We start from the raw sequence: 12,724 nt of genomic DNA on the forward strand, positions 1-12,724 counted from the left end.
TTCCCAGGCTAGGGTTCGAATTAGAGCTGTAGCCCCTAGCTTATGCCAGAGCCACAGCAATGCGGGATCTGAGCTGCGTCTTCGACCTACACTACAGCTCACAGAAACATTGGATCCTTAACCCACTGAGCGAGGCCAGGGATCAAACCTGCCTCCTCTTGGATACTAGTCAGATTCATTTCCATTGAGCCACGATGGGAGATTCTTCAATGTTGATCTAACTATGTGAAAAGTTCTGGCCAATGACATGGAAATGAAACTTCTGGAAAGCCTCCTTATAGTTCTCTTTCCTGCTGCCTGGAATGTAGATGAAATGGCTGGAGCCTCAATAACTATCTTGGGCCACTGGCTAAACCCAAAGATGGAGGCCAAGTATTAAGCATAACAGAGAAGAAACATTTAAGAGTATGGGTCCTTGTTGACACTGTGGAGTTGTATATTAGCTCTGAAATGCCTATTTTATGATTTAAGTCACTGTTGATAGATTCCCAGGAGGCTGGAGACAGACCCCCCCACGCCCCCCAAATGTGGCTATTCACCTTGGAGACCTGTTGTGGATACCCTCTCCCAGATTGTGAAGGCTCAAGTTGGGCAGCAAGAAACAATGGCCTGCGGAAAACAGCTGCCCACATAGATTAACCACCTACAAGGATTAACTGCCGTCTGCCATGGGGACTGGATCCCCTACCCCTCCCTTGACCTTCCCCTCCTCCTTCTGTGTTGTTCCTGCCACAGATTCCCGCCCCAGATCCTTTATAAGCCGTCAGCACTGGCGCCATCTTGAGCTCAGCCTATGCCCCTCTGATGCCTGAATAAATCTCTTTTGCTTTATTAACTTCGCCTTGGGCATTCATCCCTTGGCAAACCTGACAACTGTAATATTGGGGTTTTTAGTTCTATTTAGCTAAGTCAAACCCAACTGACATGCTGGAGTTACAGTATGCTTTGTAGATCTGATTTCCCCCTTATTTAATCCCAACATCAGACTTGGGTTGGGGTAGGGAAATATCAATCCTGATTCTGGCTGTACATTCAATCCAGCTTCTCTACTCCCACCCCCAACTCTGCCCCCCACCCCCAAAACAAACACCATTAAAATCGGTATTTTAATCCATTGCTGACTCCAGTTTCTATTCCTCAGCCAATTTAGAGTTGGTAAAGGCAGGATTGAGTAACCCCAAGACACCTATCAAGGTACCAAAGACCAAAACTTACTCAGAGAACGGTGAGAAGGTCAGGATGCAGAGTCAAAGATATTGCAAGGGAGTGTCAGGAGATGAGACTGATAAAGTAGTTGGGGACTAGATTACAAAGAACTCTGTGTTTTAAACTAAGAACTTTTGGCTCCCTCCTACAACAACAGAGATCCAGCAAAAGATTTTTTTTTTTTTTTTTTTTTAAGGGAGTAGCATTGGGTGATTTAGTTTTTTTCAAGGTCATTGATGGTAATATGGAATGGTAAGATGCTCAAAATAAGATAAGCAAGGAAGTAATATTCAGGCCAGATGAAGGATTTATAACAAAGGCAACTGTAATAAATGGAGACGCATGAGAGATTTTAAGCCAGTGGAAAGTAGGGAGATGACTGGTTCCTACCTGCCTCCTGCAGACTCTTTCCTACAGTAGGAGGAAAAAACAAAACAAAACAAAACAAAAAAATGCTCTATCTTGTTTAAACATCATCATTTGTATTTCTTTTATATGTAGGCGAATCCAATCCCTAATTGATGGCAGGTGGATGATGACTGCATACTTTAAAATAGGGAGGACTGTAAACGAACTAGAATGGAAAAAAACAAAAATCATTTAAAAAAATAAAAAAATAAAGAAACTGGGGAAAAAAAATAAAATAGGGAGGAGTTCCCTCGTGGCCTAGTGGTTAAGGATCTGGTGTTTTCACTGCTGTGATGCAGGTTTGATCCCTGGCCCAGGAACTTCTGCATGCTGTGGGCATGGCCAAAATAAAATAGGGAATATCTGAGGGAAATTAGGCTTGTGTAAAAAGCAAGCTGGTTGCCACAGTTGAGAATATGTTAACAGGCCCTGAGGAGTGTTCTTTTACACCAGCAGTCAAGCTTAAAAGCCATAGAAAAAAATGAAAAAAATGAAGCAGCCCAGGTGTCAGAAAAATCAATTGCCAGAAGTATAATTAGATTTTGTTTTTACTGATGATGTAAGCCCATAAACTTAAGAGGCAGGATACTGAAGACTAGATTTTAAGCTCAACATTGATTTAAAAAGTTGAAAGACAGAAGTAATTTAAAAAAAAATGTATTTCCTAAGTAATGACTCTTTGTGTTTAGAACTGGAAACCTTTCCATTTTTCCTTTTTTCTCCCTCCATTCCCTTTCTCCCTGCCTACCTGTCTCCCTCCTATCCTTCCTTCCTTCTTTCTTTCCTGTCTAGGTTTCAGCATCTGGTTTTTTTACTTTGTATCTTAAGGTGAGGGATGTCACAGAGTGAATTGTTTGCCACCTTCCCCCCATTCATATGTTGAAACCCTCACTCCTCACACAACAGTATTTGGAGACAGGGCCTTTCAAGAGGTAATTCAAGTTAAACAAGGTCATAGGGTGGGGCCACAGTCCAATCTGATGAGTGTCCTTGTAAGAGGAGGAAATGCACACAGGGGAGACACCAAGGATGTGCATACACATAAGAGGGGCCGTGGGAGGACAACCCAAGGAGAGAGGGGCCTCAGGAGAAGCCACACCTTCCCACACCTGATCAAGGGCTTCTGGCCTCCCAGTGAGAACATGGATGTCTGTTGTTGAAGCCACAGTCTGGGGTATTTTGTTATGCAGCCCAAGCAAACTAATACAGAATATAAAATTTGGTCTAGATTCCTCTCACTGAGAATCATATTTAATTGTATTCATCTGCCTGATGAAAAACAGGTCTTCATAAGTGGAAGTACTGCTGAAAATTGATAGAATTTTGGTATAATCATTTTCATTTTTAGGGTAATCTACCTTGGATAGTTGTAAAATTCTGATGCTCCAATATTGTACTATTTTTTGTTTTCAGAAGCACGATATTGTACAGATAAATATCTTTCATTGGTAGTTCTTAATTCACATTCACTATTAATGTAGAAAAGTGAACTAAGCAATGATGGTTCTTATTCATAAAGTTTAAAATCAGAGCATGGTTTTGAAATTCAATCTTCAGCTCTACATACAATTTCTGGGATTGTAGCTCCTTCCACTACTTTCATTTTTGGAAGACAATTTTAGTAAAGGAGAGTGAGCCAGATAATTTCCTGCCAAATTTATTTCCTAAAGCTCCAATTCTGTTAAGAATGAGAAAATTAAGTCATACATTTGTATAACTATTTGTAATTGTTCTTGCCAAGAAATATTCAATGTATTTAGATGAGACTGTGTTTTTTTTTTTTTAAATGTTTTGTTATTGAAGTGTATTTGATTTATAATGTTTTGTTAGTTTCAGGGGTACAGCACAAGCAATTCAGTTTATATATATCCTTTTATTTTATATATATATATATATATATATATTCCTTTTCTTTTTTCTTTTTTTTCTTTTTTTTTTTTGGCTGTGGCTGTGGCATGTAGAAGAAGTTCCCAGGCCAGGGATCAACATGAACCTCTGCAATGACAATGCTGGACCCTTAACCCACTGTACCACAAGGGAACGCCTATATATTCTTTTTCAAATTATTTTCCCTTATAGGTTATTATAAAATATTGAGCAGCATTCCCTGTGCTATACAGTAGGTCCTTGCTGATATCTATTTAATATATAGTAGTGTGTATATGTTAATTCCAACCTCCTAATTTATCCCTCCCTACCCACTGCCCCTTCAGAAATCCTAAGTTTATTTTCTATGTCTGTGAGTCCCTTTCTGCTTTGGAAATAAGTTCACATATAACTGACATCATACGATATTTGTCTTTCTCTGTCTGGCTTACTTAGTATGATAATCTCTATGTCTGTCCATGAGACTGTGGTTTTAAAATGGCAGAACAAAACCAGTTCTCCCTTCTTTTAGAAATCACCTCAAGACAAAAAGTGAGGACACATAACAGAACATAAACTCCATCTTTAGCAAGACTAGAATCTGGAACCAAAATACATAGGGAAAGTTATCAAATTCCGTGAAAGACAAACGGGGTGTGGGGGCTGGTGATGAGACGGCAAGAGGAGATACCTATGACCAGAGAGTGTGGAGAGGGCCCAGCTCTCCAAAGAGGGGCCACCGCATGAGGCAAAACCACAATGCTTTGTTGGAACACTAGAATGGGTTGCCTTGATTGGTGGCAGGAAGTGCCCTAGGCCCAGTCTGGCACCAGGGAAGAGCCAGGGAGGCAGGCTCAAAGACTCCTCCAGATGTGCCACAGGCTGCAGGAAGCAATCTCGCCATGAGATGGGCTGCCGGAGAGTTCCTTCTGCCTTGTTTGCAACCTGCTGGCTGAGGACGAACGCACTCATCACAGGTCCTGTGAACTGGGGGTAGACTGTGTACCCTTCCAATTCAGAAAAGCCATCTCCTTTATTTTATTTTATTTTATTTTTTTGTCTTTTTGCTATTTCTTTGGGCTGCTCCCACGGCATATGGAGGTTCCCAGGCTAGGGGTCGAATTGGAGCTGTAGCCACTGGCCTATGCCAGAGCCACAGCAACGCGGGATCCGAGCCGAGTCTGTGACCTACACCACAGCTCACGGCAACGCTGGATCGTTAACTCACTGAGCAAGAGCAGGGACCGAACCTGCAACCTCATGGTTCCTAGTCGGATTCGTTAACCACTGCGCCACGACGGGAACTCCACAGAAAAGTCATCTCCTTTAAAGTTAAGCAATAATTCAAAAGGGACTGGCATAAGACATATACAAAATCAGTACAGAGACAGAGAGAGAAGGAACAGAAAAAGAAAGCAATAGCAGATGAAGGATAGTCAGGAGAAAAAGACTGCCACAGAGCAAATGATAAATATGAATGGTAAATTTATCATCACAACATTTTTAAAAGTGTACATCGCTATAAAACTAAAGATCAGAGATATGTGAGCTCAAGGAAAACTGGGCAAGGCAAGATCTTAGAAAGAGATGGAACATGCACATGTAGAGATGAGAAAAGAAATGGAAGAGACAATACACTCCCCTCCCCTAAGGAGAGAATGCTGCTGAGTCTGCTGCTCTGTGCTACTCTTTGTACAGACTATGACAAGTTGCCCAAGTGCATGAAAAGAAAGGTGGACTCTCTGTACATGTTGGCATCTTTGTGATTAATCACCATCATCTTTTCTGAAAACTATAAGGAAGCATGGAAATAAATGAATTATACACTCAAGTCACAAGCAGAACCAAACTCAAGAAGAACAAAGTTAACTAAATTAAAAATGAAAACTTTAGGAGTTCCTGTCGTGGCTCAGCTGAAATAACTCTGACTAGTATATCCATGAGTGGCTTGGATCTGGTGTTGCTGGGGCTGTGACGTAGGCCTGCAGCTGTAGCTCCGATTCAACCCCTAGCCTGGGAACCTCTATATGCCATGGGGCGTGGCCCTTAAAAAAAAGCAAAAATTTATGTTAAAAAACCAGAGTGGAATTAATAAATAAGTGCAAGAATCAGTTCTTTGCAAAGAAAAAAACCCAACTAAATAAAGATAAACCACTACCAATAAAAGTGTGGGAAAAAATATATCAAATGCAGAACAATATTGGGGATATAATTATAGAAACCAAAACAATTATAAGAATCAAATAAGACATTGTGTAACTATATACACTATTTGAAAATCTGCATGGAGGTTTTATTTTTTTCCTAAGAGAATACAAATGATCAACATGACTTCAAAAAGGATCTAGCAATCCCAACTCCCAAATACATCAGAAGGAAATAAATTCTGTGTTGAAGAGGCAGCTTTGCTCTATGTCACTGCATCATTATTCTCAACAGCTAAGATATGGAAACCACCTCAGTGTCTGCCAGTAGATGAATGGATAAAGAAATGTGGGATGTCTGTATGTATACAAGGGACATTCTTCAGCCATAAATAAGAAGCAAATCCTGCCATTTGCAACAACATGGGTGAAGCCAGAGGAAATTACGCCAAATGAAATAAGTCAGAGAGAAAAAGACAAATAACTGTCTGAGCTCGCTTATCTATGGAACCTAAAAATAAAGTCAAACTCATAGAAACAGAGAGGAGAATGTGGTTGCCAGGGGCGGGGGAGTAGGCGGAATGGAGAGATGTAGGCCTGTGGTGTGACCTTTCATTTACAAGGTAAATTCTGGGGTTCTAAGGTGCAGTCTGGTGATGATAGTTACTAATACTGGGCTGTCTACGTGGTGCTAAGAAAGCAGCCCTTAAGCCTTTGTACCACATACACAAATGTTAACTATGTGGGGTGACAAATGGGGTAACCACTTCACAATACATGTGTAGCAAACCATTACCTCATATCAAAATATTGCACTTTGTGGCGCAGTGGTTAACAAATCCGACTAGGAACCATGAGGTTGTGGGTTCAATCCCTGCCCTTGCTCAGTGGGTTAAGGATCCAGCGTTGCCGTGAGCTGTGGTGTAGGTCACAGACATGGCTCGGATCCCGAGTTGCTGTGGCTCTGGCATAGGCTGGCAGCTACAGCTCCAATTCAACCCCTAGCCTGGGAACCTCTATATGCTGCAGGAGCAGTCCAAGAAATGGCAAAAAGACAAAAATAAATAAATAAATAAATAAATCTAAACAATTGTATTTGTCCATTATACCTCAATCAAGCTGAAAAAAATGAACTCGAAAGAGAGAAATGTCTAAAGATCATGTATGATAGACTAAGACAACCTGACTTAAGAGTCAAGAGCTACAAGAGTCCCTGGTGGCCTAGCAGTTAAGGATCTGGTATGGTCTCTCCTGTGGCTCAGGTCTCTGCTGTGGCACAAGTTTGATCCCTGGCCTGGGAACTTCCACATGCCATGGTGGCGGCCAAAAAAAAAAAAAAAAAAAAAAGAGTTGCAGACATCACAAGAGCTTCACTATTCATGAACATGACAGAGTCTAGGTACCACTAACTTTTCAGTCTCCTCTTGTAACTGATCAACCTTTGCAAACTCTAAGGAATCCTCTTCCACCAGCTTTTATTTACTCCATCCTTTCCCCCTTTTCATTAACTAAGTAAAAACTCACACCATTGGTACTTCTTAATTGTCCAGCCCTTCAGCTGGGTAACCTCTTCCACAAGAATAAGGACCATGTTTTTTTGGTCCAACATTGTATACCCATCACACACTGGCTTTTTATCATGCCAGTCATGACATATTTGCTGAATACATGAATGGGGCAAGCTTGACATTCTGGACTAGAAGCAGAGACCAGCAAGGACTGTGGCTGCAGAGACATTAACTCCTGGTCTGAGGAGGATGTGCATGATGGAGCTGCAGCATCCTCTTGGGAATGGGGCGACCACTATAGACTTGAAGAGAAAAGTCCTCCTGAGATACGGTAGAGTCTGCTGAGAGGCTGGGATAAGACGGAACGAGCATCTACATCTCACGAGATGATAATATCAGAGGGGAAGAAAGGTGTGGTTCTATACCTTCCTTTAAAAAGTCAATTTCAGGAGTTCCCGTCGTGGCGCAGTGGTTAACGAATCTGCCTAGGGAACCCCGAGGTTGCAGGTTCGATCCCTGACCTTGCTCAGTGGGTTAAGGATCCGGCATTGCCGTGAGCTGTGGTGTAGGTTGTAGGTGCAGCTCAGATCCTGCATTGCTGTGGCTGTGGCGTAGGCCAGTGGCTACAGCTCTGAGTTGACCCCTAGCCTGGGAACCTCCATATGTTGCGGGAGTGGTCCTAGAAAAGGCAAACAAACAAACAAACAAAAGTCAATTTCACAAGCCCCAGCTGGAGAGATCCGGTTTAACCCATTATCCCAAGTCAAGCAGAAAGAGACAGACTTTGAGATCTTGGCAAACAATAAGCTCAAAATGAGTGACAGAGAGGAAGGGACCACCAAAATCCTTAGGTTGAGGTAGGCTGCACGGCTGGGTCCTACAATCTTCAAGAGGAAGGTGACCGGCTCGAGTTGCTCTGGGATCCCAGACTATGGTGTGACTTTCCCTTCTCAGCGCTACACTCCTACAGAGTTAAACTTGAACGTATTCAGAAGACAGGCTCCCGGGATGATACACAAACTCCAAAGTAAGTTCTGGGAGGAACATCGAGAGGACCCGGGGCGATTCTGCTTAGAGAAGGAAAGACGCACACGAGGCGTTGGAGCTGTCTTGGAGGATCTGAAGGGCTGTCAAGTGGAGGAGGCTTCAGTGTAGTTGGGAATGACCTTGAGGGTAGAACTAGGACGCACAGGCAGAAAGGACAGGCTGACAGACTTCAGCTCAATACAAGTGAGAACTCCAAGCCGTCAGAACTATGTGTGGGGAGAGGCCAGAGCTGTCTTAGCAGTGAGGGAGCAACCTGTCCCTGCGGGCGTCCCGTGTGACGGTGCAGCCAGGCTGGCCAGGGCCTCAAGGGCTGCCCTTGGACGTCAGATTAGCTGACTTCAAATCCTCTCTTAACACCGAAACCCTGTGATTTCAACGTCTATGCTCCTATGAGCATCGCTTGAGGTTAGTTAGGTAAAAGTGCCCTGTACACGCTAAAGAGTTTTACAAATACAAGATATTATTGCTTATTTTTCACCCCCTTGGTGGATGTCAATTCTATCCCAATGGCCATTTTCCCTAGTTACCTCTTGCTCTCTTCAAACTCCCCCTATTTTTAATAAGTGCCAGGTGTATTACAATTATGATCATGAGTCCCTGTCTAGGATTTCACATTTTCAAAATCTTTCATAAATAATCCTCCCCTTTTACTAAAGAGGGAAAGGCCGTATGTTCAATTTGCTAATCACAGGCCTGATCATAACCATGTAAAGGGTCAGAGTCGCCAAGTTCTCAGGCCTCACCTCAGGGGCAGAGCTCATTGTAATCAAGAACATGCTCACCAACACTGGGGTAACAGGAAAGTCTCCCCATGAACAGATGCACAATAAACAAACACAGTAACGAATGAACCTTAGACTCTGCTCTGATAGAATCTGACCTGAGCCCTTTCTCTGCCGTGTCCTCTGGAGGCTTGTCAACTCTCTGGCCATGATGATAGCTGTTATTTGGTGGCACTGCTCACTTGTCACAAGGTGTTATGACTAGGAAAAATTACCTGCCAGATAAATGAAAGTCCCCATTCCCTTTTGGGTATTCAAATTAGGTTCACCACCAAGCCCCAATATCATTTCCAATATGTACTAACTTGATTACTTTGAAATATCATTTTTTTTCATTTTCCTCCACCTTTCAAGGGATTTAATAGAAAGTGACAGAGGCAGAGGCAGGCTGAGAGAAGAAAACTAGAACCAGGAAGAACACACACTGGATACAGACTCTCCTCAAACTTAGTTATCAAGCGACCCTCCTGCCCAAACACATGTTCTCCAAACTATTTACGTATATTCCTCTTTGACTTAAACTTATAGCAGAAAAGGGATTTAGAGGCTGGAATTTATACAAGGCATTCGAGAGTAGGTCAAGGCTCAGATGAGGAGAAATACAGAAAATTTTGACACATTTCTTTTGATGCTAAGTATCACTGGGAAGGAAACAGATGGTTTAAAAGAAACATTTAGTTTACACTCTGTTGCAGTCTAATATTTTTTGTGTTTATATTCTATTAGTGAGGTTTAACTTTTTTTTTCTTGTGGCATGGGGAAGTTCCCATATGGGGCGAGGGGTTGAGTCTGAGCCGCTGCTGCCCACCTTCGCCAAAGCCACAGCAATGCCAGATCTGAGCCGAGTGTGCAACCTACACCACAGCTCATGGCAATGCCAGATCCTTTAACCCACTGAGCGAGGCCAGGGATTGAACCCACAACCTCATGGATATTAGTTGGGTTCTTAACCTGATGGGCCATGACAGGAATTCCAAAGTTTAACTTTTAATATAGGTCATCACATGAAGATGATGTCTGCGAAGGAAAACTACCATGTACTTTAATGTACTGTGATTACAACTCTCTGATGCTGAGTATCGGTGGGCACTCCTACAAGTTTCTATTAAAAGTCACGAAGAGGGAGTTTCCATTGTGGCTCAGCAGTTAACGAAGCTGGCTGGCATCCGTGAGGATGCAGGTTTGATTCCCTGGCCTCATTCAGTGGGTTAAGGATCTGGCATTGCCATGAGCTGTGGTGTAGGTCAAAGATGTGGCTCAGACCCGCATTGCTGTGGCCCTGGTGTAGGCTGGCGGCTACAGCTCAGATTGGACCCCTAGCCTGGGAACTTCCATATGCCACGGGTGTGGCCCGTAGAAAGACAAAAAGACAACAACAACAACAACAACAACAACAACAACAACAACAAAGGCCACGAAGAAGCAGGAATAAATAGGGTTACAAATCATGGGCTAATCTCTTTGCGCGCCCACCACTCCCCATTCCATCTCTGTGGCAAGCTTGCTAAAAAAGTAAGATGATGGGGCTGGTCTTCAGTGAACCAATTTATTATACGGTTTTGAAACGGAGCAGGATCCTGTGGGGCTTTCTGTGTCCCCTGTTTCTTGTTTGTAGGAAACAGGCTGCAATCAATCCCTGAGTGCCAATTGGCAGGTTTGAACAGTTGCTAATCTGGGAAGGGAGGGGATGCAGAGACAGGGGAAGGGCAGTCAAGAAACAAAGGTGCAGGCTTGGGGCAGGGTCCTGGTTCCCCCTCAAGGGATACACCTAGCAATATCTTTACGCTCTTGTGCAGAACTAAAACTCCCACCAAATGGAAGATGCTAACTACTGGATGAAGCATTCTTCATTCCAGAGAGAAGGTCACAGTCTGGTAACCCCGAGAACACCAGAAGCCCATCACGGAACCACTTGAGGTCAGATGATCTCTGGATTGAAGGAATGCAGGCTTTGCAGGCACCGTGATCCTTATTAGCAACCCTCACCCCCTCTCCCGCAATAAAACTCCTCACAAACCTCGATCTGCCCCCGCCCCAGGTCAGGAGAGACAGTTTTGTGAGCATTAGCCCACTGTGCCCCCTTTGCCGGGCAAAGCAATACAGCTACTCCAGATTGAAACTCTGAGATTCTCCGAGATGCAATTCAGTACTGGTGTACTGAGGCCAAATTTCAGCAACAGTTCATCATACGATCTATGCTTGAAAGCCAAGCTCTGGATTGAACATCTGGATCACAGGAGGTCTAAAGGGGTGGGGGCTGCCAGTGTTGAGTAAATATCGAATAAGTGACTTAGCATTAATGAGGAGGAAATGCAAGGTTACCATAATTCAGCGTGTTTAACCTGGATGCCCTAAAATAAAGATATTCTTTTCATGGAGCAGAAGGTGGACCTTCGAGAAACAGGAGCTTCCCCAATGACAAATTTCCTGCTCCCCAAGGCTAAGACATACCTTGATTCCCATAGCTGGCGTCTATTCCAGAGCCATCCCACGAGTCCACCGCACTGTCCACGCTGGGCACAGTGGAAGGGTACATGTCAGTGAGTTTGCCTGGCTTCTGTGCCGGAGACGGGTCCTCCTCCACATCTCCGAGATCACTCAGGTGGCTGGAAACAGGGAATTTCTTGGGACTTGATGCTGACTGGGCTTTAAAGACAGGAAAGGAGCATAAGCGTCAGAGTAAATTTCAATTAAAAAGATATTCCAACACTCCTTGGCTGGAGAGTCATTTCCCTAGAAATACACATGTAGACACTTGCATGTTCTTTTAGGGAAGGAAATGCACTGGAAATCCTTAATTGTGGCTCTCGACCCACTCACCATCTGTCTGCTTCTTAATTTTCAAGGTGACAGTCTCTCCTGCCATCTGTAACAAATGAATGGCTTCACTCAGAGGCTTCCCTTTCAAGCTGCTGCTGTTGATGGCTAGGATTCGGTCTCCTATGTGGATTGCCCCGGTTCTGAAACACCAAATAAGAATAGAAAGAGGTAGAAATCAGCCCTGAATGCTACTGAATATAAATTCCCTGACATATTTTGTATATTCATAATAATAAAGACTTGGCAAGGGTCTCTAGAAGTCATTCCTTGCCTTCTCTTGGGAGATGTTACAAGATAACTGCATCTGTTGTGAATTACTTTTCAGTTTCAAATAAAGTTAGAAAAACGGTTTTAATTAGTTTTTAAAGTGGACTTGTGTGCCTTTTTAACTCCAAGAAAGCTAAGTCACTTGGTAACACTTAAAACTCCCAAGGAAATGAACAATTCTGGACAATGAGTGTGGTGAAGTTTATTTAGCATGGAGCATTCCTTCTTTCTACAGACCTAAATTTTTTTTTTTTTTTTTTTTTTTTTTTTTTTTTTTAGATTCTGATTTGAATTTCTTTTTTTAAAAAATATACTGATTTTTATTTTTTTTTCCATTATAGCTGGTTTACAGTGTTCTGTCAATTTTCTATACAGCATGATGACCCAGTTAACACATAGGTGTAAACATTCTTTTTTCTCACATTATCACGCTCCATCATAAGTGACCAGACATAGCTCCCAGTGCTACACAGCAGGATCTCATTGCTAATCCATTCCAAAGGCAATAGTCTGCATCTATTAACCCCAAGCACCGCATCCATTCCACTCCTTCCCTCTCCCCTTCTCTCTCCCTCTTGGCAACTACAAGTCCACCCTCCACAAACTTAAAATGTTGACTGCACTCAGCATCCTAGCTTTACCGCAAGCGAGGCTGCGACACAAACGCTGATGTGGC

At 43.0% G+C, this 12,724-nt stretch overlaps 1 protein-coding gene across 50 annotated transcripts in view; it reads right to left on the bottom strand.

Annotated features, from left to right (window-relative positions):
• GRIP1 (glutamate receptor interacting protein 1) overlaps positions 1-12,724 on the bottom strand; it is a 766,103-nt gene that overhangs the window by 39,680 nt on the left and 713,699 nt on the right. For all 50 annotated transcript variants that reach the window (XM_084956272.1, XM_021092918.2, XM_084956287.1 and 47 more), the window contains 2 exons: positions 11,782-11,921; positions 11,413-11,607 (listed from right to left, as the gene is read on the bottom strand). In XM_084956272.1, coding sequence (XP_084812398.1) covers positions 11,413-11,607; positions 11,782-11,921 — 335 coding nt within the window. The remainder of the gene's footprint in view (positions 1-11,412; positions 11,608-11,781; positions 11,922-12,724) is intronic.

Source organism: Sus scrofa, chromosome 5 (genome assembly GCF_054392235.1).
Source record: "Sus scrofa isolate SSC_HxYL_T2T_F1_AM1 chromosome 5, Sscrofa_HxYL_maternal_Yorkshire_Landrace_v2.0, whole genome shotgun sequence".
Classification (NCBI taxonomy): domain Eukaryota; kingdom Metazoa; phylum Chordata; class Mammalia; order Artiodactyla; family Suidae; genus Sus; species Sus scrofa.